Here is a 27,337-nt window from a genome sequence, read left to right as displayed (position 1 = left end):
GAAGGGGTCTGGTTGCCAGGAGAACCAACCATGTGATTAGAGAGTTGGGACTTTCACCCACAGGCCCCCTCCAGCCTGTGGGGAGGGGAAGGGGCTGGAGACCAAATCAACCACCAATGGCCAAAGATCTAACCAATTTTGCCTCTAAACAAAGCCTCCATAAAAACCAAGAAGGACAGGGTTTGGAGAGCTTCCAAGCTGATGAAAAAGTAGTGATTTGGGGAAAGCAGTGGCTCAGAGGGGGTGCGGAGCTCCACGCCCTTTCCCCACGCCTCACCCTGTGAATCTGTTTGATCTGGCTGTCCCTGAGTTATATCCTTTTATAATAAACCAGAAATCTAGTGAGCAGACAGGTTCCCTGAGCTCTGTGAGCTGCTCTAAGAAATTAGTCGAACTCAAGAAAGAGGCTGTTGAAACCTCTCTGAATTACACCTGGTCAGACGTACAAGTGACAAGTGGAATTACGATGGGTGTCCGAAGGGGGACGGGGCGGTCTCACAGGACTAAGCCCTTAACCTGTGGAATCTGATGCTGTCTCCAGGGAGACAGTTTTAGAAGTGATCTGAATTACAGGATAAATAGCTGGTGTGGGTGGTGTGAGAAACCTGCCCCCACACCTCCCCCCGCCCCCGACACACACATTGGAATTGGCACTAGAATTCTAATAGCTGCCACAAGAAATGACACACACACTTGGGCGGCCTGAGCAACAGAAATTTACTTCTCACAATTTTGGAGGCTAGGAAGTCCACGATCAATGCGTCAGCCACTCTAATTCCTGGCGCGAGCTGTCTTTCCGGCAGCTGCCTTCTCATCGTATCCTCACGTTTCCTTTCCTCAGTGACTGTGTGGGGGAGAGAGAGAGTGTTCCTCCTTTTATAAGGCCACTAATTCCTTATGAGGGCCCCACCCATACTTCTTGGCCTCATCTAACCATAATTGCCTCCCAAAGGACCCATTTCTAAATATCATCACATTAGAGGTTGAGGCTTCAAGATATGAATACGTGGAGGACACAAACATTCAGCCCATAACATCATCAAAACTCCCATTCCACTGTATATATGCTCTTCTGAGTCAGCCCCACCCTTGCCCTTGCAGAGCCTTCCCCTGTGCCCTCCTTGCTGCCGACCTCAGGGTCTTTCATCAGCAAATGCGCCCCGTCTTCCTCGTCTCCTTTTACCCTCTTTTTGCACGAACTGAAACCCAGCCCTCTCCTGCAGACGCTGCTTCCCTTGGATCCCTCCCAGGAAGGGGCTGATTTTTCTCCTGTCCCCCTCTTACCACTTGTCCTGGAGGTAGATAAGATATTCTTGCTCTTCAGTGTTTCTTCCAGACCATTTTGCCAGCTCCTCTTTCAAAATCCTCAGCTTCCCTGGCGCGAGTTCTATCAGACAGTACCAACGGCCCCTGGTCCACCGGCAGCCACCCATCCCCGTCACTGCAGATCTTACCACCCGGCTCAGTCCCCTTTCCACCCTCTGGCTGACAGTCATCCGCAGTGACCCAACCTCCACAAAGTCTCCATCGCACCTCCCTCTTATTTTGTTGATCTCTCTCCCATGCGCTTCCCCTCCACCGTACTTCTGATGCCTAATTCCACCTTGCACTCTTGGTGGGGTCGGGGAAAGATGTGGAAGTACCTGTTCTCCCTTCAAAATCTCAGGTTTGAGCATTCCGTTCCTTACCGCCACCTGGTATCGCTCCAGCTCACTGATTTGGCAACCCTGCCACGGAAAATTCTGGGGACCCCTCAGACTCTTCAGTCCATTGGCGCGTATGCTTCCTCAGAGTTTGTTATCCGTGCTCACTGCTGCCACTCCCACCTTGAAAAACCCTGACTCTGTCTAAATGCAGGGCTCCACAGCTGCACCTGAGTGAGTCATCCTTGATGAAAACAAAACAAAACATTCTTCTGCCAGATCTCATGTATAAACATAAAATTCAAGTGGATCCTGCATATTTTCATGGATGCTTCCCAACCCTCTCAGACTCCCTTTTCCTCCGTCTCCTGAAACCTCCGATATCCTCTCTGCCCTTATAACTTTGCCTTTCATTCACTGAAAAATTAGAAACAATCACAAGAAAACTGACTCCTCTTTTCACCCCAAAACTACTTGCATTTGCAGCCATACATTCAACTACCTCAACTGTTTCAGTGGATAAACAACCCCTGCTTTTCTAAGCCTGACCTCTTTCTTCTCATCCACTCAAGGACCTACCTCCTTAAACATTCCCTATAGACTCTCAGGATGCAAATGTATTGTCATACCTGCCATCTTTAGAAAAAAGAAAGAAAGAACACAGGCCCCACAAGTCTTTCTGGCTATGATACCATATAGATATCTCTGTATTTGATTGTTTTAGTTCTTCATCCATTGTCTCTCTACGAACAGTTTTATTATGAACTATACGATGCATAAAATTTAGAGAAAAATATTACAACAAATACTTATACTTGCCTTATCCAGCTAAGAAACAGAACATTGGCTATACTTTAAATTTTTTTACACACTTCCCCCTGATCACGTCCCCAACCTCCCTGCCAGAAGTTACCCCTAGTGTGAATGTGACATAAGCCTTCTCATGCTTTTCTTTATAGCTTTATTTATATATACACACACATACACAGTTTTTTGCTAAATCTCTTCACAGTCTTTCATCCAGCCCCCCAGCCTCCCCTCCTCTCTGGCAGCTGCCAGGCTGCTCCATGTATCCATGCTTCTGTTTCTATTTTGTTCATTAGTTTTATTTTGTTTATTAGATTCCATATATAAGTGAGATCGTATCGTATTGGTCTTTTTCTGATTGACGTATTTCATTCAGCATAATAATCTCCAGGTCCATCCATGCTGTTCTGTTGCACAAGGTAAAAGTTTCTTCCTTTTATGGACAAGTAGTATTCCATTGTGTAGATGTACCACAGCTTTTTTATCCACTCACCTACTGATGGGCAATTGGGCTGTTTCCAGAGCTTGGTTATTATAAATAACTTTGCAATTACCATAGGGGTACCTATATACATCGAACCAGTATTTCGAGTTTTTTCAAATATATTCCCAGAAATGGGATCACTGGGTCAAAATGTAGTTCCATTTTTAATTTTTTGAGGAAATTTTATACTGTTTTCCACAGTGGCTGCTCCAGTCTACATTCCCACCAACAGTGCATGCGGATTCCCCTTTCTCCACACCCCTGCCAGTGTTTGCTTTTTGTTGATTTATTGGTGATAGCCATTCTGATAGGTGTGAGGTGTTATCTCATTGTGGTTTTAATTTGCATTTCTCTTACATGTAGTGATGTTGAGCATCTTTTCATATGTCTATTGGCCATCTCTATTTCCTCTTTGGAGAAATGTCTATTCAGGTCCTTTGCCCATTTTCTAATTGGGTTCTTTTCTTGGTATTTAGTAGTAAAATATATAAATTCTTTACATATTTTAGAAATTAACCCCTTATCAGATGTATCATTGGCAAATATATTCACCCATTCACTGCGTTCCCTTTTCATTTAGTTACTGGTTTCTTTTGCTGTGCAAAAGTTTTTAAGTTTGATGTAGTCCCATTTGTTTACTTTTTCCTTTTCTGTCCCTTGCTGGAGAAGATATATTGGCAAAAATATTCCAGGAGAGATGTCTGAAATTTTACTGCTTATATTTTATTCTAGGATTTTTATGGTTTTGCAACTTACATTTAAGTCTTTAATCCATTTTGAGTTTATTCCCGTGTAAGGTGTAAGTTGGTAGTCTAGTTTTATTTTTTGCACATATCTGTCCAGATTTCTCAACATTATTTTTTGAATAAACTGTCTTTATGCCATTATATGTTTTTGCCTCCTTTGTCAACTATTAATTAACCATAAAGTCATGGGTTTATTTCTGTGCTCTCCATTCTGTTCCATTGATCTATATATATATCTGTTTTTATGCCAGTACCATGCTGTTTTTATTACTATGGCCTTGTAGTATAGTTTGATATCAGATAGTGTTATACTTCCAACTTTGTTCTTCTTTCTCAAGATTGCTGGGGCTATTCAGTATTTTTCTTTTTTTTGGTTCCATATAAATTTTTGGAATATTTTTCTAGCTCTGTGAGATATGCCATTGGTACTTTAATAGGAATTGTGTTGAATCTATAGATTGCTTTGGGAAGTATGGACATTTTAATGATGTTAATTTTTCCTATCCATGAACACATTATGTACTTCCACTTATTTGTATCTTTCTCAGTTTCTTTCTTTAGTATCTTATACTTTTCTGAGTATAGGTTTTTTACCTCCTTGGTTAAATTTACTCCCAGGTACCTTATTTTTTTGTTGTTGTCACAATAGTAAATGGGATTGTTTTCTTAATTTCTCTTTCTGATAGTTCATTATTGGTATATAAAAATGCCATCGATTTCTGAGTATTGATTTTGTATCCTGCTTCTTTGCCAAATTAATTTGTTAGATCTAGTAGTTTTTTTATGGAGGCTTGGTGTTTTTTCATATACAATATCAAGTCATCTGTGAGTAATAACCATTTTACATCCTCCTTTCCAGTTTGGATGCCTTTTATTTCTTCTTGTCTGACCAATGTGGCTAGTGCTTCTAATACTATGTTGAATAAGAGTGGTAAGAGTGGACATTCCTGTCTTGTTCCTCATTTTAAGAGAAACACTTTTCATTTTTGCCCATCGAATATGATGTTGGCTGTGGGTTGTCATATGTCGCCTTTATCTTTTTTCCTCTTTGGTGTTTAGAAGTTATTTACATATTCATATCTATTTCATTGCTCATTCTATAGTTTGCAAATATAGTTTCCCATTTGGTGGCTTGTCTCCTCACTGTATTTATGGTATGTTTTGACAAGCAGTTCTTCATTTTAACATAGCCAAATATATCCAGCTTTTCCTTTATGTTGTTCTCTTTTGCCTTGTGAAATAAATCCTTTCTTACCCTGAGATGCCAAAGATACTCTCCTATGTTTTCTCCTAAAAGTTTTATAACCTTACCTTTCACATTAAGTAGCCCCTTGGCTGTTGCTGCATTAATAGGACGCAGTCCTACTACCATGACTCTGTAATAAATGTTTGTGTCTGGCAGCACAAGTCCCCACTTGCTCATTTTTTTTCAGCCTATCTCAGCAATTTTTGTCCCTTAATATTTTAAACAAATTTTATAATTAGTTGTAAAAGAAAAAAAATCTGTAAGGATTTTGATTATACTTGCAGTATAATCACCCTCTCCATTTGAGAAGAATTACCATTTTTATAGTATTGAGTGTGTTCAAGAGCATGTTCTCTGTCCTTTTACCCGTGTCTTTTTAAACGTTCTTCACTGAAATTTTGCAATCATTACTTTTAAAATATTTTGTATGTGTTTGCCAAGATTTATCCCTTGGCTTTTTTTTTTTTTTTTTTTTTTGGTTCCTAATATAAAGAACACTTTAAAACAATATTTTCTGTGGAACTGGAATTGATTTTTATATATTGATTTTGTGTCAAACAACCTTGCTAAATTAACTTATAAATTCTAGTAATTTATCTATGTGCTCATTGGAGTTTGCTATATACTTAGTCATCCTCTGTAAGTTTATGACAGTTTTACGTCTTCCTTCCCGATTTTTTAAGAAGTATTTTATCTCTACTCCTTATCTTAACCACACTGGCTAGGGCTTCCAGTCCACGCTGCACAGAGTGGCGGTGAGGAGAGCCCTTGCCTTGCCCCCGTTGCTGAAAGGGCGGCTTTTGGCGTTCACAGCTGAGTCTAACGTTTGCTGTGAGTTGTTGTGGATCCCCTGATCTGATTAAAGAAGTTCCCCTCTGTCTTTAATTTGTTAAGAGGATTTATATAAATAGATGTAACATTTTATCAAGCACGTTTTCTAATTTCAATAAGATAATTATATTTTTCCCTCAAAATGTTGAAGTGGCAAATACATTATTTGCGCTCTAATCTTAAACCAACTTAGCATGACTAAGATAAGCCCAGCACAAAGTATTTTCTTTTTCCAATATATTCATTGGTTGATTTTGCTAGCAAATACTTTGTTTAGCATTGATGCATCTATGTTGCAGTTGAGATTGGCCTTCAATTTTTCTTTCTTATAACTGCTTTGATCTTACCCTGTGGTTTTGCTGGCTTCATAAAATGAGCGAGGAAGTAATCCTTGTTTCTTCTCTGGAAGAGTGGGTGAAAGGTCAGGATTCTCTGATCTTAGAAGGATTTAGTTAAATTTCCTCCTGAGTCACCTGGGCTTGGTATTTTCTTTCTGGCAAGATTTTAACCCGTAATATCTCTAATGGGCATAGGGATATTAAGGGGTACCAAGGAATACAGTAGGTCTTATTTGTCTAGAAATGTATACATTTCATGTAAATCTTCAGATTATTATCAAAAAAGGTATAATATATTCTTACCTACTTAATTGATATAGAATCTATGGTTATGTCCCTTTTCTTGTTTCTACTCAATTTCATTTGTGCTGTCTGGCTTCTTTCCTTGATTATCCTTGCTGCAGATTTACAAAGAACTAAATTATGAACCAATTGATTCTCTTCACTAAAATTTGATTTCTATTGCAATAAGTTATTCTTCTATGTTTACTATTTCCTTCTATTTTGTGGATTTATTTTCTATTCCTTGGACTGACTTAAGATGGATTCTTTGTTTATTCATGTTAAACTCTCTTTGTTTTTTTGAGTGTAACACTTTAAGCTATAAATTCCACTCTCAGTGCAATTTTACTGGTATGTTACAAGTCTTAATATGCAATATTTTATTATAATTTATTTATTTTTCTTCTTATTGAATTTATTGGGGTGACATTGGTTAATAAAATTATACATTTTTCAGGTACACAATTCTATAATACACCAGCTGTATATTCCATTGTGTGTTCACTACCCCAAGTCAAGTCTCCTTCTAAAACTTTTTATAACCATTACAATGTATTTATATATTTTTAACATTCTGGATATGGGGTTCTTCTAGTTACATTTCTGTCACTAATTTCTAATAATTGCACTGTGGTCAAAGACCGTGATGTATGTAATAATAAGCTTCTGAAATTTCTTGAAGCTTGCTTCATACACTACAGTATGGTCAGTTTTTGTAAGTGTTCTGTGTGCCTATTTAAAAAGAATATGCATTCTGTAACTGTTGGGTGTGAAGTTCTGCACATGCTTATTTGATCAAACTTGTTGACGGTTTTACTCAAATCCACTGCATCCTCACTGCCTTTTTTTGTCTGCTTAATTTATCTATTACAGAGATAAATTAATTTTTTGTGTTAAAAATCTTTCATTTTGTGGAAGATTGTGAATTTCTCCTTGTAATCCTGTCAGTTTTTTAATATATTTTAATGTTATGTTATATGAGCACACAGAGTTTGACTTTATATCTTCCAGGCAAATTGAAACTTTTAGCAACGTATTAAAGATCTTTATCACTAGCTGTGTTTCTTGTAGTAGGCTGTTCTGTCTTATACTAACATAACTAAACCAATTTCCTTCGTATGATATTTTCCTGGTGTCTCTCATTTTATCTTTTGGCTTTCAGTCTCTCTGTACCTTTATATTAGGAAAGATCTTTATAATTGGCATAGAATTGAATATTTTATCTACCTTACTATTTATCTTGTAAATGGAGAGTTTTGTTCATTAACATCTATTCTGTTATATTTGGATTAATTTCTACTATTTTATCATGTACTTTCTATCAGTTCTTCTTTTCCTTAGTTTTTTTTTTTTTTCTGTTTTTGGGTTGAATGTATTTTATTAATGTTTTATTTTCCTTTTTCTTATTCCATTTTTTCCCTGCTGCTAATTTGGGTGTCAGTCTAGCTAGGTCTACTGTTCTAATGGATACCTTATCTATGTTAATCAGCATCCTTAAAAAGGATAAATAGATCATTATTGTTACTCTCCTCACAACCAGTAGAAAGGCTTTAGGATAGTTTGGTCTCAATTATTCATCCAACAAATTACATTCCATCCTTCCCAGTAATTTCAATTGTTCTCTATTATTTATTTAAAGTCTACAAATTATTATATACTTACCCGGCCGGGGAGGTACCGTGATCACAAGGCCGTTTCCCCGGGCGAGGCTCACCCGCGCACTGTGGGTGCGCTGACCCCTGCGATCCCCCGAATACGGGAACCTCGGCTGTGTAATTGGTGGTAGCGGGGGACTGCGTTTGCATTCTCCCCTGGGAAAAAAATAAAGTCCACACATTATGCTTTATTTTTCCACATTTAATGTTTATTTAAATTTACCCACATATTTACTTATATCTTTACTCATTACATCTTTCTGCATTACAGACCTGCTACCTGAGCTATATCATTAAAACTTCCTTTAACGAGGGTCTATCTGTGGAGCTCTCTCTTTCTTTGTCTGAAAATGCATGTGTTCTTGGAAAAAAATGGTTTTGTGGAAGAGCGAATTCTGGGATGACGGGTGTTTGCTGTGCATCTACTGAAAATATCATTCCTCTGTGTCCTGCCTTCCATTGCAGCTACTGAGTAGCCAGCCATCATCTGGTGCTTTTTGTTTGTTTCTTTGTTTTTTGGTGGCGGTTTTGTTGTTGTTTTTCTCTATAGAAATCTGTCTTTGCTCTGAAGCTAACTTTAAGATCTTTTATGTCCTTTTTGGTAATCTTCAGGTACAGACTGAAATGCCTATGTAAGAGCTTCTTTATATTAATTCCACCTGAATTTTGTGGGGCTTTACATTTGGGGTCTTTCAACAATTAAAGAGAATTCCCAGCAAGGATCGCCTCAGAGATGGCTCCTTGCCCATTCTCTCTCTATCCTGAAGCTCTTAGGCTTACGTGGGTTTTTTTCACTGCCCTCAGTGTCTTTTAACAATTTGCATATTTTTCAGTGTTTTGACTGACTGCACTGCAGTTTGGATAACTTCCCCTTCTTTATCATACAGTGGTTGAGTCTCTTTCAGCTTTGTCTAAATCTCCTGTTTAATCCGTTCAACAAGCTTTAAATTTTAATTACACTCTCCATTTTGGGATCTTCTATTCAGCTATTTTACAATTTTGCTTGCTCATCTTTATACCTTCTTTTCCTTTGGTCAAGTTTTAAGGCTTCTCTTTTATGTATCCATTTTGTAAGGTTTATAATACATTTATTGGAGGATATTCTAAAGGCAACTTATGATTTGTCAGCCTAAAAATGGCTTGTTCCTTCATGCCATAGATTAAAGTTAACATAAAGGCCCTCAGAAAATTGTTAGCTTCTTTATCCTGGAATTGCTCATTATCATAGCGCAGTACGGTCATTTTCGCTTTGCTAAAGCACATGTTAAGAGCTTTTCCCATGCTTCTCTTAACAAAATAATTTCACCACAGGCCATCGTTTTTATGTTATTTACTTCAATAAATGTTGTCATTTCTTAGAGCTCACCATTCAATATAAAGGTCCTTATGCTACCACAGATTCTGGGCATATTTGAAGAACCTCGGAAATTGTCTCCATTCCTGACTCTGAAACAATGCTGAGTTTACCCTTGACCTTGAAGGCTGGGTCGGGGCAGGGGCTGTCACCCCTGAGGCTCTAAGAGCTCGCCTAGGCTGCCGGGGGGGGGGGGGGGGTTCCTGGAGAGAACATTTCCGTCCAGGCTGATGTGTCGCGCTTGAAACGGTGAAGCTGCTTGTCTTTGTCCTGAACGGACGTCCGAGAAACTGCAGAGAAGGCTCTTTCCCCTGCTGTGTGGGTCAGGAAGCAAGGCGCTTAGGCAGGGATTCTTCCTCTGTCCTTTAAATATATAAAATATTGTTATTTTATGTCCTGCACCTGAATTTCCATACCTGAACTCTTAACCGGTTTAATTTGGCTGTTTCTGTGGGCTCCTACCCATGGTGACGCTCTTCCTCGTATATTTTGTGACTTTTGATTATAAAAATGATGTCCCTCGGGATATTACCCATGGAACTCCTTTGAGGATGGGATGCTACTTGCATTTCTCCAGAAAGGATGTGTATTTGTTTCTGCCAGTCATCAAGGGATTCTCCCAGCCCCAGGCCAATTGTACTTTAACTTGCCCAGTGGTCCACGTAGTGCCCAGATTAAGGCAGGCAAGCTCCCAAGCATGTTTATTTCTTGTTCACCTTATGGTGTTACAACTTCATGTGCAGCTTCCTATTAGCCTCCTCGCCTTGTGTGGGTATGAGGCTTAAACGTACCTGTTCATCACATACCACAAAGCAATCAAAATAGAAGTTCCAAGTTCTGTAGACACTATCCCATGAAGGCCCCCTTTGAATGTTGCCTAGTTCTTGCTTTCAACACATCTTCAGTCTCTGGAGATTCCTTAATGTCACGCCCCCTTAGTGATGCGTTTTAAAGTGATTTTGAAATATTTGCTTATGCATTTTAGTGGTTTTAGCCAAAGGGTTTTTCATATTGTGTATACCAGACGGCTAGACACAGAAGCCGACGACTCCCCACCTTATTCTGCAGTCAGGCATTTTACTAGGCCATGCCACTGAAGCCGTGCTTGTGAAGGCCACTGATACCTTTCCTGTGGCTGCCTCCTGTGGCTACGATCAGGCATCATCTTACTTGTCCCTCTCTGCAGGACTTGGTGCAACTGATCACGCCCTCTTTCCCAAACAAGTTCTTTCCCTGGCTCTTGCGATACCTTACTGTCCTCGTTTTCCTTTAGCTTCCTGGCTGTGCCTTCCTGGTCCCCTTGCTTGAACTCATCTCCTCTTCTAGACCTCAAAATATTAAAATTCCCCAAACCCCAATCCTGAACTTTCTTCTCTGTCTACATTCTACATTCTAGGTGCTATCTAACCCAACATTTTAAATCCATCTGTGTGCTGATTACTACCAAATTTACATTTTCACCCTACCTCTCAGGAACTCTAGAATTACATTCAGCTGCCTACTAGGTATCTCCCTTATGTGTCCAGTGTCTGTGATGCATCTTGAACCTACTGTACTTAAAACTTACTCCCCTCCCTCCAAAAAACTAGTCCTCCCCCATTCTTCCCCATATCTTTAAATGGCGTCAGCATTTAGCCCATTGCCAGGAGGCAGTATCGAGTTCTCTCATTCCCGTGCACCTCTCCCCCAATCCAACAGGGGGTCCCGTTGACGCTCTATGCAAAATTATCTTGACTCTGACCACCCCTGACGTCCACCGTCCAGGTCAGACCGGCATCTCCTGTCACCTGGGCACGGATTACAGTCCCCTAGGAATGCCCCCTGTGTTTGTGTCCCCATCACCAGTGCCACCTCCACCTACAAAACCTGTTCTCCTCCAGCTGCGGATCGTTTAGAAAGTATAAACCAAGTCACATCATTCTCCGCCTCGGGTTTCTCATGCTGCTCCCCGCGTCTGGAGAGCTCTCCCATCCCCTCCTGCGGCCCGCTCCTTCACATCGCTTACATTCTCGTTCAAATATTCCCTTAGGGGAAAAGCCTTCACTGACCACTCCATGAAAACAGCCCTATTCTTAGTCTCTACCTCCTTATCTCATAGCACTCATCAGTATGGGAAAGCATACAACTTATTTTATCTAGGTTTCCTCTTTACTTTTCCCTAGACTATAAGCTTCATCAGGGCAAAGCCTTCATTTGTCTTATTTATCATCCTACCCTCAGAACCTGGAAGCATGCTAGGGCTCATAATAAATGCTCACTAAACAATTCTGAGTTAAAGAATAATTTTCATTTAATCCTCACAATAACCGGTGAGATAGAAATGATCTTTCCAATCTTATAGATGAGCAAACCGAGGCTCAGAAATGTAAATGACTTGACCATCGGTTACACATCTTACAAGTGTCAAAATCAAATCCAAATGTGTATAATTTTAGAGGCCACAGTATTTTTTTTTATTTTCCATTTTTTTAAAGCTTTTCACTGGGAAATGATTTCAGAGTTACAAAAAAAGTGGCAAAAGTAATACAAAGAGGGCTCTTTTGCCTTCATTCAGCTTTCCCCAGTGATAACACCTTATATGACCACAGTACAATGATCCAAACCAGGAAGTTAATATTGACGTAGGACAGTAGCTATTCATATTTCAGCAACTGTCCCACGAATGGGTCATGTCTCCCGAGCCTCCTCCAGCGCAGAGGTCACAGCCTGGTCTTTCATGACGGACCCTTCAGGAGGGGGCTGCATTCTCATCATCACGATGCAGTCCGTGCAGAGTGCAGGGCGCAAGGGAAGTTTTCCGCAACGAAGCTCTAATTGCGGGGGACATGCGTGACTCTTCCTTTGGAGGAGTGGAAGGGAAATGGCTCCTGCCGTTCTGTTTTGCTTAGCTTGGCAGACCTTGAAGAGTTTATAGAAAACAGTGAGAACGGCTTGCTCAAGAAAGTTGAGAAAGGAGACTTCAAAGGACTGGTTGAGATTATGGGACACCTTGTGGCCCTTAAAGAGCGGCAGAGTGGCACCGATGAGATGTTTGAGCCCTTAAAGCAGACCATTGAATTGCTGAAGGCCTATGAACAAGAACTGCCGGGCACAGTGTTTAAGCAGCTGGAGGTCAGTGCGAAGTTTATGTTTTCTTAATAAAAGAAACAGAGGGGAAGTTTCAGGATTCCAGAGCGGGGTGAGGTGGGTTTCAGCGAATGAAGAACAGAGCTTGGCGGTGAGCCAAAGTCCATGTTTTGGAGCTGCATGTGTAGTGTATGTGTTGTGTATGTGCAATGGCCAGCACATGCTTGAAACACAATAAATATGAAACAGTATAATGGTGGAGATATATAGGGGAATGAATGTATATAAGTGTTTGGGTTTTTCTTTTTTTTCAGAATTAGGGATGAGCCAACTTTTCGATTCAGAGATAAAAAGCAGGTCTGAGAAATGTTAAGATGTTGTAATAAGAAACATGGGACACAGAAAAAAAATCCCAGCACTCTTGGCAGTATGAGAACGGCCGAGGGCCAGGGGGTTCACGGTTAGGCCAAGAAGAATGGCGGTGGGTGGGAAGCAGGAGACAGTCAGAAGCACAGGCCAAGTCAAGGAAGCGGGACTGAGAACGGCCCCACAACCCTAGGGCGCCGTCCCATGGCTTTGCAGCAGGGACGAAGACATCTAGGTGCTGTCCCGCCTCCGGGCAGCGGGGGAGGGGAAGCACAATGCGGGCCTGGCCACACCGACGTCTCCTTTGCAGGAGCTGCCTGAGAAATGGAACAACATCAGAAAGCTGGCCATCACTGTGAGGCAGCACGTGGCCCCCCTGCAGGCGAACGAAGTGGCCCTGCTCCGCCAGAGGTGCACAGCCTTCGAGGTGGAACAGCAGCAGTTCTGGGAGCGGTTCCACGCAGAGGCTCCCTTCAGGTAAGGGCCCCGGCTGCTCCCGCAGCCTTTTTTCTTTTCAGCGTGGCAATCTTTGAGTCACTGGCACTCTTCCCTGGAGCTCGTGTCTTCTTTCAGGGTGTGGACGCCAGTCCAAGTCTTCCCGTCACGTCGGCCTGTAGCTTAGAGCTCAGTGCTGATGTGGGCAGTCTTCTCATGTCCTGTGTGAGATGGCCGAAGGCTGGACGAACACTTTGCCTTAGAAAAGTCTAGAGTCTTCTCTTTCTCCAGGTCTATAAAGGGATTTAATATGGTAAAATTACTAGAGGGTTTTTTTTTAAGAAATGAACTTGACATGTAACATTGGGTAAGTTTAGGTGTACAGTGTGTTACTTTGACACATTTATACATTGTAATATGATTGCCAATGTAGTCATATTTATCACACTACATAATTATAGTACAGTATTATTATCCATATTCATTATACTGTGCATCAGCTTCTATGGCTTATTGACTACGCGTTATGAGTCTGTTCCCTTAAGTATCATCACTCCTATCCCCACTCCCATGGCCTGGTAACCACCCTTGCACTCTGTTTTTTACAGTTTCGCTTCTTAAGAATCCACTTGTAAGCGATATACAGTGCTTGTCTTTCTCTGACTTGTCTCACTTAATATAATGTGTTAAAGATCCATCCATGTTGTTGCAAATGGAAGGCTATCCCTCTTTCTCAGGGCTGAATGATATTCTATGTGTATGTTTCACATTTTTTTACCGAATCCTTCATTGATGGGCATTTGGGTTGTTCCCATATCCTGGCTATTGTGAATAATGCTGCAATAAACATGGGAGTGCTTATATCGCGTTGAAATCTCGTTTTCATTTTCTTTGGTTATATACCCAGAATGAAATTACTGGATCGTTCAGTAGATCTACTTTGACTTTTTTGAAGAAACTCTATATTATTTTTTATAATGGTTGGAACTAAAATTACTAGGTTTTTACTAAACCGTTAATATTCTAAGTGCTCACAGACTCCTTTTGGTTTTAAATACATGGCTGATAGAATTTTAAATAATTTTAGATGGCATTTTGGTAGCCTGAAAGAAGGATTTGAGGTGAAAGGTTTAGTTCAGGGGGTGCTTTCTCCTCTCAGTAGTGTTCAGACACCTCCCTACTCGTGATCAGGGCTCTTTCCATAAACAAAACAGCAGTGGGATGGGCAGCCCCACTCCCACGTGCACACACACGGGCTCCTTTCTCAGGAGCCCCCTCCCTGGGCGAAGATGTCTACCTGGGGTTGCTCCGCGTCCACTGCTCAGTGCCAGGGCCTCCGCCCCGGAGAACGCTGGTTATGAACAGTCGTGTGTCTGCTGAGGAAGCGGGTACCCTTCCCTCATTTCAGCTCCATGACTTGCTTTTTGTTTCCCTAGCTGAGCTTCTTTCTGGCTCCCCTCTGTAGGCTGGATAGACAGACAAACTTGGAAGTCTCCAAACTTGAAAATGCCCTATGTAAGGAGAGAAGAACCTTTTCATTTTCAGGGGTTACTTACCCACAGAAATATAGTATTGAGATATATAGGTTCACATAACCTCTAAATGAAACAAAAAAACCCCACAACTTTATTGGAAGAAAATAGAGCATAATGATTAAGTCCATGGACTTTGGATTCAGGCTGCTAAGTTTCTAATTTCAGCTCAACAGCTTACTGTGTGTGTCAGGGAAAGTACTTCATATCTCTGTGCTCCAGTTTCCGCATCTGTTAAATGGGGTTAGTAATAATATTTACCTCACAAGATTGCTGATAGGATTAAAGAAATAATCTTTGCAAGTGTCTGGCATGTGACACTAGGGGGACAATCATCCTGGCTTTCCTGGGGCTCTCCTGGATTGAGCACTGAATGTCACACATCTGGAGAAGCCCTCCTCTTTCGGGGCTGCTGATCGCCCCACCTGGCATGCTGCAAGGACCTAACCTAGCATTATTATTTATTCATCAGTCATATATCGAGCAGCTCCTACCTCCCAAACATTACACTTGTGGCTACAGAGAACAGGATGAGTATGTTAAAAGTCGGGGAGGGACACATGTGTAAGTCATGCTTAAGGTGTATACACGACCCAGGACTCTAAGCAGCACGCTGACATTTCAGCCGCACATTAGAATCGCCTGGGGAGCATTGAAGACTTCCAGAGTCCCGCCCTGGCCGGGTGGTTCAGTTGGTTGGAGCCTCGTCCCATACACCAAAACGGTTGTGGGTTCGATTCCGACTCAGAGCATATACCTGGCTTATGGGTTCAGTCCCCAGTTGGGGCACGTACAGGAGGCAGCCGATCAATGTTTCTTTTTCACATGGATTCTTCTCTCTCTCTCAAATCAAAAGACATATGCTTAGGTGATGATTTAAAAAAAAAAAAAGCTTCCAATGTCCAGCCCTCCTACAAACCAACTAAATCAGACTCTCTGGGGGCGACGCCTGAGCATCAGTATTTTGTGAAGCCCCCCCCCCCAGTGATTCCCACATGCAGCCAAGTTGTAGACTGCCACCCGAAAGGGGGGCAACTGGTTTCTCTTTGGGCAACCGTGCCCGAGCATGGGACTCCACAAGAGTCTGCATCCTTTAGAGTGATTGCCTTAGGAGCTATGCCGTTGTTCCAAAGAAGCAGCTATTGCTCAAAACATTTGTGAAACTCCATCGAGGACTTTTCTTTCAGAGTCTGAGGCACGTTCGTTCTTTTGACTCTCCTTTGGCACGTGACAGAACTTTGGGAATTCAGCACTGATTGTGCAGAGCACACGCTGATGAGGGAGCTGGGTCATCAAGCTGGCTAGTCCCGCTCCGTGTTAACCACAGCCACACTGACTGCAGCAGCCACAGAAATAATGACACTGGTATTTTTTGCATCAGCTGTCTCTTAAGAAAATTTCGAGAAAGGAATTCCAAAGATGTTGAGTGAAATATCTTTTCAAACAGGCTTCCGAGACGGCTTGGAAGGAAACAGCAATGCATTTGCTGATGTGTTTGTGTATGTTAGTTGGAAATCTGGTGTCCCTCCCTCATTCACAGTTACAGCGTGTGTGTGTATCGATCAGCTGGTGCTGCTGCTTCATTTGATAGCTGCATTGTGTTTTCTTTCGTAGCACTTGTATCTGCTGGCTATGAGGATATCGCTTCTCTTTGCTGGGTTTTACAAATTCACATCTGTTAATTTGACATGCAGATGAATCTTTGCAAAAGAATACTTTGAAAAGAACTGCTCACAGCAGTGTGGCAAACCACACGTTACCGCAATTTTGATGTATTTCTCTTCTCGAGAAAACCATCAGGACTCCAGCAGAATTGGAGATTTATTGCTGGAGGGAATCTTCGTGGGTGCCAGCTCATGTTTTGTTTTGTTTCTTAGTTTGGTGTTTGTGAAAGTATGTGTTTAAAATTTTTAGGCTCTGTCTGTGGCAAATGAGTGTGATTCTGGCTCCTTCACTTTTCAAGCCTTTATGAATTTCTAAAATGCAGACCCTGGTACATTCCTCTGTGAATACAAGTTTCCGTTTCTGATTAGATGAGAGGTTAAGCTCACACCAATCTTGTCTTTGAGGAGCAAAAGGAAAGTGAGTGTCTCATTAGGCTCTTGCAGTCTGACAGGTGCTGGGTGAAGTCAGGTTGCTTGGGTTGAGGTTCTTCATGTCCAAGTCAAGTTTTCTTTCCTCCTTTAGTTCTTAATGCTAAGCTGTATCAGCATCTCCTTAGCTGAGCTCCCTCACTTCACAGCATTTGGCTAAATCATCATGCTCAGATTCAAGAACTTTCCACAAATTTTAAAACCAGAGACTAACTCTTCCCTTTTGAGGGAAAGGGATGCTTCATTCCTGCTTCCAGCTGCATTCTCTTCCTGAGCCTTCCTAACCTTGAGCAAGGTCTTTCTGACCTTCAGGAATGATGCCATGACATATAGTCTCCTGACCCCCATCAACACCAAGGTGATGCAGGGGGTTTGAAGCCAAAGCATTTGATCCCTCTGTGCTCCTGCTCCATGGAGGCCATGAGTGTTTTCAGCTGCCTGGCAACCAGATCTGTGAACAGCTGGGAGAGCCTTCTTGGAGATGTTCTCCTGTCGGGTGTTGTCCTGTGTGATCACTGGGGAAAGTGAGGCTTTCCAAGCAGCACAGTGCAACAGGCGCGAGGACGGGGCTCCGTCTGGCCCGCACAGCATCTGTTGTCTCTTTGATAGCGGGAGAAAAGAGCTATGTTCATCATTAAGTCTCCCAGGGACATATCACATCCCAAGACGTGCCATTAGTTCAGCTGGACCCTGTTCTTCCAGTGAATCCGGCTCAGTCACCTGATTCAGGCTTCCATGGAGCAGAAAAGGTTCCGGTCTTAGTAGTGGAAGTAGCCAAAAATGATGTAAGTGCTAGGATTTTAAGATAACGCACATTCCCTGACCTCAAAGACTTACAGCCTCAAGGATGCTTTCAAAAGTGAGTAATTAGACATGTTCATTGGGTGCCAACTTTAATCCCCCACAACAGAGGCAATCCACACGTCCTGCAGAAGATGTTGCTTGAGCCAACAGGCAAATGAAAACTAGCCATTTGGAGAAAAGAGCCATGAGAAGTGAGGACATTCTGGGCAAAAGAAGCAGAATATGCAAAGGCACGGAAGAATGAAAATACGAGAAATAGCTGGAGACCCGCGTGCGTGCGTGCTAGAGTGCGGGAGGCCAGAGGTGAGAAGGGCGCAGTCCACATACCCAGGTTTGGTCCATGATCGGCTACTGAGGAGTCCAAATGCCATGTGCTCATGGCCGTGGAGAACAGAATGGGGGAAAAAGACTCACTGCCAGGTGCCCCGTGGAAAAATGGATTTGAGAGAGATTAATGAGCAGAATTGACTGACTACAGGAGATGAACAGGGAGGAGAGTTGAGCATAATTCTCCCCCTTCCATGCTGGACAAGTAGGTGGAAGATATTGTTTCATTGCTCACTGAGATTGGGGGCCACCTAAGGAGAAGCATGGAAAGATCACAAATTCAGATGGGACATGCTGAGTTTCATGGCACCTCCGGGGTATCGAGCAGAGGTGCGCCATCATTCAGGGTGGGTGCAGGTGCGGTGCTGAGATTAACACTGACCAGCTGCCAGCTTCCCAAGAATTAAGTCACTTAGTCCACTCTCTCCCTCCCTACACTCACGCGTAGGTCAGACCTGCATCTATCATTTTTCTAAGATCACACCACATGCATGAGCACCGTATTTCCATTTCTCTTAATTATAGTTTTATTCATCCAGACTTTCCAGGCATTTCTCTTTTGGATTAAAATACTTTTGCATTATTATTTTAATTTCAGAGACTTACTACACCCCTTTCCCTTCTATTACTTTCTTGTTTTTATGCTCTATTGCTCCCTCAGGGTTTGGAGAGCTGCTTCAAGTTTATTAGGCACATTAATCAGGTCTGTGAATATCCTGACAATTCACACTAGAGTTTGGAAACGGGAAGAGGTTACCTGCCCTCACAGCAGGAAGCTCTTTTCACTCCTTAGGCCAAATTAACTTTTATGTGTGCTCAGCTACAGGGAATGACTGTCCACAAATTTAAACTATACACAAAAATTATGCCACAGGGTAGATAAAATCTGGAATAGGTTTGACAAATTATCACCTCTTACAGATATTTGAGGAACCAGTATTGATTTAGAATGTTCATATGTGCTGAAGAAAGAATGGTTAGAAAGAGCATTCTTATCTTACCCAATAAATTATTCCTGGGTTATAGCCCGTTAATAAATTAAATAAAATATGGGCTTTTAGAATTTGGTCTGATAGAGTTTGTACTAACATCAAGAGGCTAAGTTCACTTTTCAGGTTAACTCCAGTCACGGTAAAAAGTAGCATATACATACACCAGCGATCAGTCTTTGGAAAGGAAGAATGAGCAGAAGGACATTCACGCGTGGCGATCTCTCCTGCTGGACCACTTGCCGTGAGGATGTTACCTTTCTTTCTTTCTAGGTCTTTTTCTCCTACTCTTACAGGGGAGAAAGCCTCTTGCCTATAACGACAGAGGCCCTCTACAACTCTGGGAACTCCAGGCTCGTGTTTTGTGCTGAAACAAAAATTAGCCAATGGGACAAAAGAGGCGTGGAGAATAGTGAAGGCATGCAATGATGTTCAATCTCACTCTTGAAAGATGTAAACCCACAATCAAAGCGCAAAGGTCAAAAGCTCTTTAGATTGAGCAAGCGGGAATCAAATATAGCAAGCATCAAAGGTACCCTGACACTGATTTAATGATGTGCATAACTGTTATTGTGTTGCTTGACAATTGGACTTAAGTGGCGAGCAGTTCAGGTAAATAGCTGTAATTAGGATTACTTTCCATCCGTTCAGTCAAATATTTCCAGAGACAACTGAGAGAGGACGCAGTTCAAGGAAAAGAGTTTATATGCCATTCTCTTCTTTTTTACCTCTTCTCCATACCCTGCCAACTAACGTATTAGATCACGCATTAGATCAGAGGTAATGACCAATCCTCTAGTCACTCATTTCCTCTCATCTTTCACCTTGAAGACCTAACCTATGATGTCCTGCTCTGACTTTAGAGGGACCTAGTATCCACCCTAAGTCATAGTACCCTCAATATCTAGCCCTCCAAGCACACAGAAAAAAAGCCTGAGGTCAACCATGGGGAGAAAGGGTTAAAGGGAGATTAGGAGGGAGAACGAGAGGCTCCTTGAGCACATGGGTCCCGGGCTCTCCTGACCAGAGATGTTATTTGCCCACATGGGTTCCTTTGTGTGGGAATTTCTTATGTTGGAGTAGGTGCTACACAGGAGACGCCAGTCTGGAGGCATAGCAGCATAAAGTAGGTTCACCCGCTGAGGGTCGGGAGCGGTGGGAATGTACCATAAGCATTGGAGAGAAAAGGATGAGAAAACATGAACTAAAACTGTAAAGCTAGACATAGTGCTTATAGAGGTCAAGTGCAGCAGCAGAGGCTGCCCCTGGCTGTGGAGGGGGCCATCAGAGAAGGGCGAAGGGGCAGGTCCCAGAGCTCAGCGGGGGGGGGCGCGAAGAAGGTGAAAGCCTGCCTGAGGCACGTAGTGACTGTCTGGGGTCTTGGCAAGGGCTCTGTGTTCAGTCTCCAGGTGGTCCCCAAACTTGGAGATGTGGCTGCCTGAAGGGGCTGCAGGCCGTCGGACCATGACACCAACCTGGCGTGTGGGCACCACCGGGCATTTGAAAAAGGCCCTTCCCTGGGTCCTCCCCCACCCCAAGGATTCTGATGTAACTGAACTGGGGGCAGCAGAGCATGGCGATCGCCCCCAGCTCCCAGGAGAGTCGGACACGCAGCTGCACAGGAGCCGCCGCCCTGGGGGAGCAGTGCTGGGCTGGGTCGGGCGGGCTTCCGCGCGCCAGCGCTCTCACTTACCGACCGCCTGCTACTTGCAGCTCCTGGAAGGCGTTGGGCTTTGCAGCATCTACAGTAGCAAAATGGTGCTCTCTGTGTCAAGTGGCATGGAAGCTGGCACTTGGGGAGTCTAAAGGGGGCTTGAGCAAAGGGGCGTTCCCCTCTCCACCTGCATGGGGAAGGTGGGGAACATGGAGGGTGAGAGAATTTTTATCTTCTCACATGGGAAGAAAGGATCCAAGCACGATATTCCTTGAGAACTGCCTTTCCTCCAACTGGTTACGCTCACCCTATTCCAACCTACCCTGAGTGTCTTTTTGCCCCAGGCTTCGGTGGACCTCTCTGCTCTTTGCTGAAATACTGAGAACGGAAAGATTTGAGCTGGTGTTACTTTGGTGAGTCTAGGAAACCGGTACCTGTCCACTGTACTTACAAGTGAACACACTGTGTTTTGCAGGTTCGATAGCGCTGACCCTCACCGCATGCTTGACGCCAGGCACCTTGAGATTCAGCGCATGGAATCCACCGTGGCCTCCATCTCTGATGCCTCCAGCCTGTTCGAGGTCAATGTTCCCGACTACAAGCAGCTGAAGCAGTGCAGGAGGGAGGTGTGCCAGCTGAAGGAGCTCTGGGACACAGTGGGCATGGTGACCTCCACTATCCACGCCTGGGAGGCCACCCCATGGAAGAATATCAACGTGGAAGCCATGGACTTGGAGTGCAAAAGGTTTGCCAGGTACCTCCGGAACCTCGACAAGGAGGTCCGGGCCTGGGAGGTATTCACAGGCCTGGAAAACACCGTGTTGAACACGCTGACCTCACTGCGCGCGGTGGCTGAGCTGCAGAACCCGGCCATCCGGGAGCGGCACTGGAGACAGCTGGTGCAGGCCACGGGCGTGAGCTTCACCATGGACGAGGGCACCACCCTGGCGCACCTGCTGCAGCTCCAGCTGCACCGCTTTGAGGACGAGGTCCGGGGCATTGTGGACAAAGCTGTGAAGGAGATGGGTATGGAGAAGACCTTGAAGGAGCTGCAGACCACCTGGGCCGGCCTGGAGTTCCAGTATGAGCCCCACCCACGGACCAACGTCCCTCTGCTGCGTTCAGATGAGGACCTCATCGAGGTTTTAGAGGACAACCAGGTCCAACTGCAGAACATGATGATGTCCAAGTACGTTGCTTTTTTCCTGGAGGAAGTGTCAGTCTGGCAGAAGAAGCTGTCCACAGTGGACGCTGTCACCTCCATGTGGTTTGATGTGCAGCGGACGTGGTCTCATCTGGAGAGTATATTCATTGGCTCAGAAGATATCCGGACCCAGCTGCCCCAGGTACCTGCTAAGGAAACCCTGCTTCTCTGTCTCCTCACCTGAGTCGAGGGAAGAGCACGCAGTTGCTGCTCCGCCTGCCTGCCTCCGCTTCACGTAAAGGCATCTCCAACAAACAGGGCCTTACAAGCCGCCGAAAGTCAGGCAGGGGAAAAGAGAGAACGTGAAATGCATACCAATCACGTTGTTCGTAGAGGGGTGGGGGGTGGGGGAGGAGAAGCTGTTTTTAAAAAGTAAATACAAGGAAGGAGATGAAAAATATTACTAGTGCAGTTGGGGATGAGCTGTTCACGGGCTGCTCCACAGATAATTACAATGCATGTTTAGGCTGGAAGGGCGCATTCTTTTCTGGTGAATTCAAGTCCCTTCTCAGCAGTGAGCCATTCTGTAAACCTCTGGCCTGTGCCAGATGCTAAATACCTGTCTTCAGCTAAATAGTGAACAATGAGTTTCTCTAAAATATGTGTTCTCATTACTTCCTTCCCTGTGGTTGATTGCCTCTTGTCCTAATTATTGTGCCATTAACTTGCCTCCCTCTCAGTGGACTCTAATTCATTTAAAAAACAATTTTTTTTGCAGGCTTTTGCTGTATCTCTTCAGCACAGCAAGTTCTTTGCTTACAAATCAGTTTGATTCCAAAATGTAACATGTTGTTCAGTCTTTGCTTAAAGGTTAAAGCACATTTCATTAAAACATTATATTTTCCAACTCATCTCACAAAAGCATATGTAATGTAATAATGCAGATTAAAGGTTGTGCATTTGGAATGAAAAACAACAGAAAACAATTCTGTTATAGCTATTGTAATTAAGCCAAATTGAACAAGCCAGATTTTATTTATCTCCAATGCTAGTGATTGAGGAAGAGAAGGTTTCATTAGAAGGAGGTGAGGACCCAGGTGGAGACTTCGTGGGAAACATCTGAGAACTTTCAATTAAACATAATAAAGAATTAGTATCATTAACTTTTCCACACAGGTTTATGTTAAAACACATAAATATACATTAATTCCCTTTGTATTAGCAAAGCAATAACAGAGACAAAACAACAAAATCAATCATAACCTTACACTCTAACTACTAACTACTTACATTCATTATGAATATTACCCAACTTTTGTTCACTTATATACCTATTTTTACATCATTCTTCTTGGTATAAGTATAATTGTTTTTATTCCGCTCTTTTTACTCAAACATTTATGCTAGATATTTCTGAGACTTCTATAACCTTGACACTTTCTCATCTTTAATTGGAGCGGAATGCCTCATTGAGGAATCATCGCTGACTTCAGCCTGTTGTCCCCTTGCGGGTAAAGCTCTGAGGAGAGCGGTAGGGACTGCAGAGGTCTGCGGCCGAGGGGGGCCATCGGGCGCGCGTCAGCCCTAACTCCTCGCCTCGCAGCTGTGGACCCTGTGCAAGTTAACCTCTCTCTGGCCTGGTTTCCTCGTATCAGTTAGGACCGATACTGATACCTACTTTAGGAAGTTAATTAAAATAGCATGCAGAGCATATGCCATTATAATTATTGCTATGTAATACCGATACCACAGTTTTTAGCTGGTGCCAGGTATTGGGCTAACGTGCTTTGCATAGCATATATTATTGGCTCAATCATTTGAACAACACTGTAAGGGTGTGTGTGTTTGAGGGAAACACTGACACCTAATTAACTTTGACATCACATTTGCTGCGGAGGAACGTACGTTGGTTACGTTCTGCATGGTCCCAGAAAAAAAACCCGCTGTCTTCAGCATGTTTAATGCCAGCCGCTCTCAAAGCATGGTCTGGTGACCCAAGTGGGCCCTGAAGCGTTTTCAGGGGATCCTCAAGGCCAAGCCTGTCTTAATAAAAATCTAAAATGTCATTAAGCTTTTTATGCTCATTCTTCCATGAGCGTTCAGTGGAGTTTTCCAGAGGCTACATGACACTTGATATCACAACAGCTTGAACGCGGAAGCAGAGAAGAGAACCTGGCCGTCTTCTAAGGGAGACGTGACATGAAAGGGATTTGAAAAAAAAGTAAAACAGTGCTACTTTTTCCTCTAAGTTATTGTGTTTTGAAAATCATAATTAGTTTAGATCAATACATGTCATTCTATTAATTAGTAAGTTAATGTTACTTTTAAATGAATTAACAAATACTTTTTATAATTTATCAACTTTGAAATTTTTATAGCTTCTAATAGAGAAGAAATACTGACAGGCAGAATATCACCTACTTACAGAGAGCTTTAGCTCTTTGTACTCCAACTTTTTTTTTTAATTTAAAGCAGTTTTAAGACCAAAAAGCTAAAGAATTGCTGTTTTAAGCTAAAGATATTTCCTTCTTGGAGCCTTAGGACAACCTAAAAATGGGTTTTTGTGCTGACTTGCTACCTAAGGGGAGCTTCCTGGAGTTGAGGGGGGTGGTGATTAATTTCTTCACACATTTTAATTCGCAGGATTCTGAAAGATTTGAAGGCATTGACGTTGACTTTAAAGAGCTGGCTTATGACGCTCAGAAAACTCCAAATGTAGTGGAAGCCACCAACAAGCCAGGTCTTTATGAAAAACTGGAGGATATTCAGAGCAGGTGATGCTCCGCTTGCTGTCCCTGCGATCCTTCCTTTAACTGCCCAAGGGCGCGAGGACATGTGTCTGTGTGCGCTTTGCTTTCCCTGCAGATTGGGTGACATGGGGTGCTATTACAGGTGTTTATTCTCATGGAAACACATCAGTGCGGATGTTTGCAAATGCTCCTGCTCTGCTTTCTGCGTGTACCCTATATACCGTGTGTTTTTGCACGCAGGCACTGTGTACGTGCCTGTGAATCTCAGCACACTTAGGAATCTGTGTGTTCGTGCTCCTAGGTTGCACCTGTGCGAGAAGGCCCTGGCAGAGTACCTGGACACCAAAAGGCTCGCCTTCCCTCGGTTTTACTTTCTCTCCTCTTCTGACCTGCTAGATATCCTTTCCAACGGCACGGCTCCGCCACAGGTAAGCCGAGGGGCGACCTGTAGGAACAGCGGGGAGGTGTGTGAGGAGCTCCCAGCGGCAGAGTTGCAGCTCCCCGCTCCTCGCTCCCGCAGTGTGCGCACTTCGGCCCCCTGTCCCGCCAGCATCGTCCCTAACTTCACAGCTTCTTCATTCTCCCCACCACTGCTTCTCAGGAGGCTCCCCAGCCCATCAGTGGCTCTTACTCCCTGGAGTAGAACTGGAGAAGCTTTGAAGATGGCGAAGTGGAAGGGGCGAGGCCTTCACAGGGGAGACCTGTGATCTGAGTCCAAAGGGCGATCCAGTCAGTAGCAGTCAAAAGCTGTAGCTGAAAATTTACACGGGGCACGAAGGCGGAAGTTGTATGAACTCAACATTGGGGTGGTTTAGGGGAAAGATTCCTTGTGAGAAGCCCAAATTTTGGGTTCTAGCGCCTGTTCTAGCTCCTAATAAGCCATATAGTGTGTGCACATTGCTTCTTATTTATTTTTAAAAATTTTTTTCTTGCACATTGCTTCTTTGAAAGAAACGTTTCCATCTGTAAAACAAAAGAAGCCAATGGTGTTACCAGATTTTTAACTATTAAAGTAACTAATTGAAGTGCTGTTGGTATTTGGAGCTAATTCGGAACTATAGTTAGTGGGTCTCAAACTTGAGAGTGTGTCAGAATCGCCTGGAAGGACTGTTAAAAGAGTTTCCCAGGCCCCACCCACAGTGCGCCTGGTGCAGCAGGTATGAATTTGCATTTCTCCGGGTGTCCCAAGTGACGCTGCTGGTCTGGGGACCAGACTTGGAGAATCACTGCCATAGCTCACAGAGTCGAGTCCCCGAGTGACCGAGAGGAGGGCGGGGCAACGTCTCTGCTGTGTGTTCCAGTGGCTCTGCCCCCCATCCCCGCCCGCCTCACCCAGGGAAGGGTTCAAGGTTTGTTTACAGCTCTCTTATGGTCCTTCAGACTGAGGATATACAGTCATACACTTTGTCCAGAAGTCACTGGGATGAGTTCTCTTTCTCCTTCAGGGTGATTTTGTTCTTCATTCCAAGTGTGGATGCGTTACCTTTACTTTCAGTTTTAAGGTTCTCCTATTCTTGCTTATTTGACTGAATATGTCGAACTCTAAAAGTCAAACTATTGCAAAAAGATGTGAGGCGTCACTCCTTCCCCTGTTCCTTCCATGTTGGCTCCACCTCCCCTCCACTCCCTGGAGGCAACCAATTCCATTCATTTTTGGTTTACTTTCCCTATGTCTATATTTGCTAAAATAGGCAGATGTACACTTAAAATTTGTACATGTACATTTTCTTATTTCCCTTTTTCCCTTTCTTCCTTACACCAAAGGTAGCATGCTTTTTTTTTTTTTTAGTTTGGCCATAACTTGTTTATACTATTTTGCAATTGCAAATAATGCAGCATGGACTAACTCTGGGCCTTGTATTATCAGAGGTTTATCTTCCAGGTAAATTCCTAGAAGTCAGGTCTCTGGGTCCAAGGGTAATGATACGTGGCCTTGGTAGGTTGGCCCCACTGCCCTTCCTAGCAGTTGTACCCTTTCGCATCACTGCCAGCAGGGGGCGAGCAGGCGCAAAAGATGGCAGCCATGCCTAGGTTTCTGTCTGTCATTGACTTGCTACTTTAGGGAAATTATGACTTTGTTGGTAAGAAGAAAGTGCTAAAGAGAGAGTAATCCTAAATAGTTATAGCCCTTCTCTTTTTTTTCCCTATAGATTAAAATATTTCCAAAGTAGCCAGGTACAATGGAGCTGAAAGAGCACATTAGCATCCTGTTTTGTAACTATATGTTCGTTAATTCCATCTATATTAGGGATCAGAGATTGTTGCCTGAACATTTGTAACTTTTATACACGATATACTAATTCTTAAATATCTCTTTTTTTTATAATTTTTTTTTAAGATTTTATTTATTTAGCCCTGGCTGGTATGGCTCAGTGGATTGAGCGCCGGCCTGCAAACCAAAGGGTCGCTTGTTCGATTCCCAGTGTAGAGCACATGCCTGCGTTGCAGGCCAGGTTCCCCAGCTGGGGGTGCATGAAATGCAAGCACACACATTGACGTTTCTCTCCCTCTCTTTCTCCCTCTCTTCCCCTCTCTAAAAGTAATATTTTTAGAGAGAGAGAAGGGAGGGAGAACCGGTGACCCTTTGCTTCGCAGTCTTGGTGCTCAATCCACTGGGCCACACCAGCCAGGACTAAATATTTCTTTTTATTTATTTCTCACTTAGTTTGAGTAAACCTTTAAGTGGTTTCCCATACCTCCCACCCAAGAGATAAAGCATAATAGAATAATCCCCAATTCCTTCTACATCTGCGACTCTGTCTAGTTTTCATATGTGACTGATTGAATAGTT

At 43.3% G+C, this 27,337-nt stretch overlaps 1 protein-coding gene and 1 non-coding gene across 3 annotated transcripts in view; both read left to right on the top strand.

Annotated features, from left to right (window-relative positions):
- The window catches only part of DNAH9 (dynein axonemal heavy chain 9), a 301,438-nt gene that overhangs the window by 53,745 nt on the left and 220,356 nt on the right, over positions 1-27,337 (top strand). For both annotated transcript variants that reach the window (XM_054571228.1, XM_054571229.1), the window contains exons 18-22: positions 12,275-12,497; positions 13,129-13,295; positions 21,128-21,998; positions 24,440-24,570; positions 24,848-24,974. In XM_054571228.1, coding sequence (XP_054427203.1) covers positions 12,275-12,497; positions 13,129-13,295; positions 21,128-21,998; positions 24,440-24,570; positions 24,848-24,974 — 1,519 coding nt within the window. The remainder of the gene's footprint in view (positions 1-12,274; positions 12,498-13,128; positions 13,296-21,127; positions 21,999-24,439; positions 24,571-24,847; positions 24,975-27,337) is intronic.
- On the top strand, positions 8,032-8,191 carry LOC129068818 (U1 spliceosomal RNA). The gene has a single exon (XR_008528953.1). It is a non-coding gene; the product is annotated as a U1 spliceosomal RNA (small nuclear RNA).

This window comes from Pteronotus mesoamericanus, unplaced genomic scaffold (genome assembly GCF_021234165.1).
Source record: "Pteronotus mesoamericanus isolate MK-2021 breed Mesoamerican mustached bat unplaced genomic scaffold, CSHL_Meso_final contig_22, whole genome shotgun sequence".
NCBI classification, from domain to species: domain Eukaryota; kingdom Metazoa; phylum Chordata; class Mammalia; order Chiroptera; family Mormoopidae; genus Pteronotus; species Pteronotus mesoamericanus.
The sequence above is the reverse complement of the archived record's forward strand: the minus strand, read 5'-3'. Positions and strand labels throughout refer to the sequence as shown.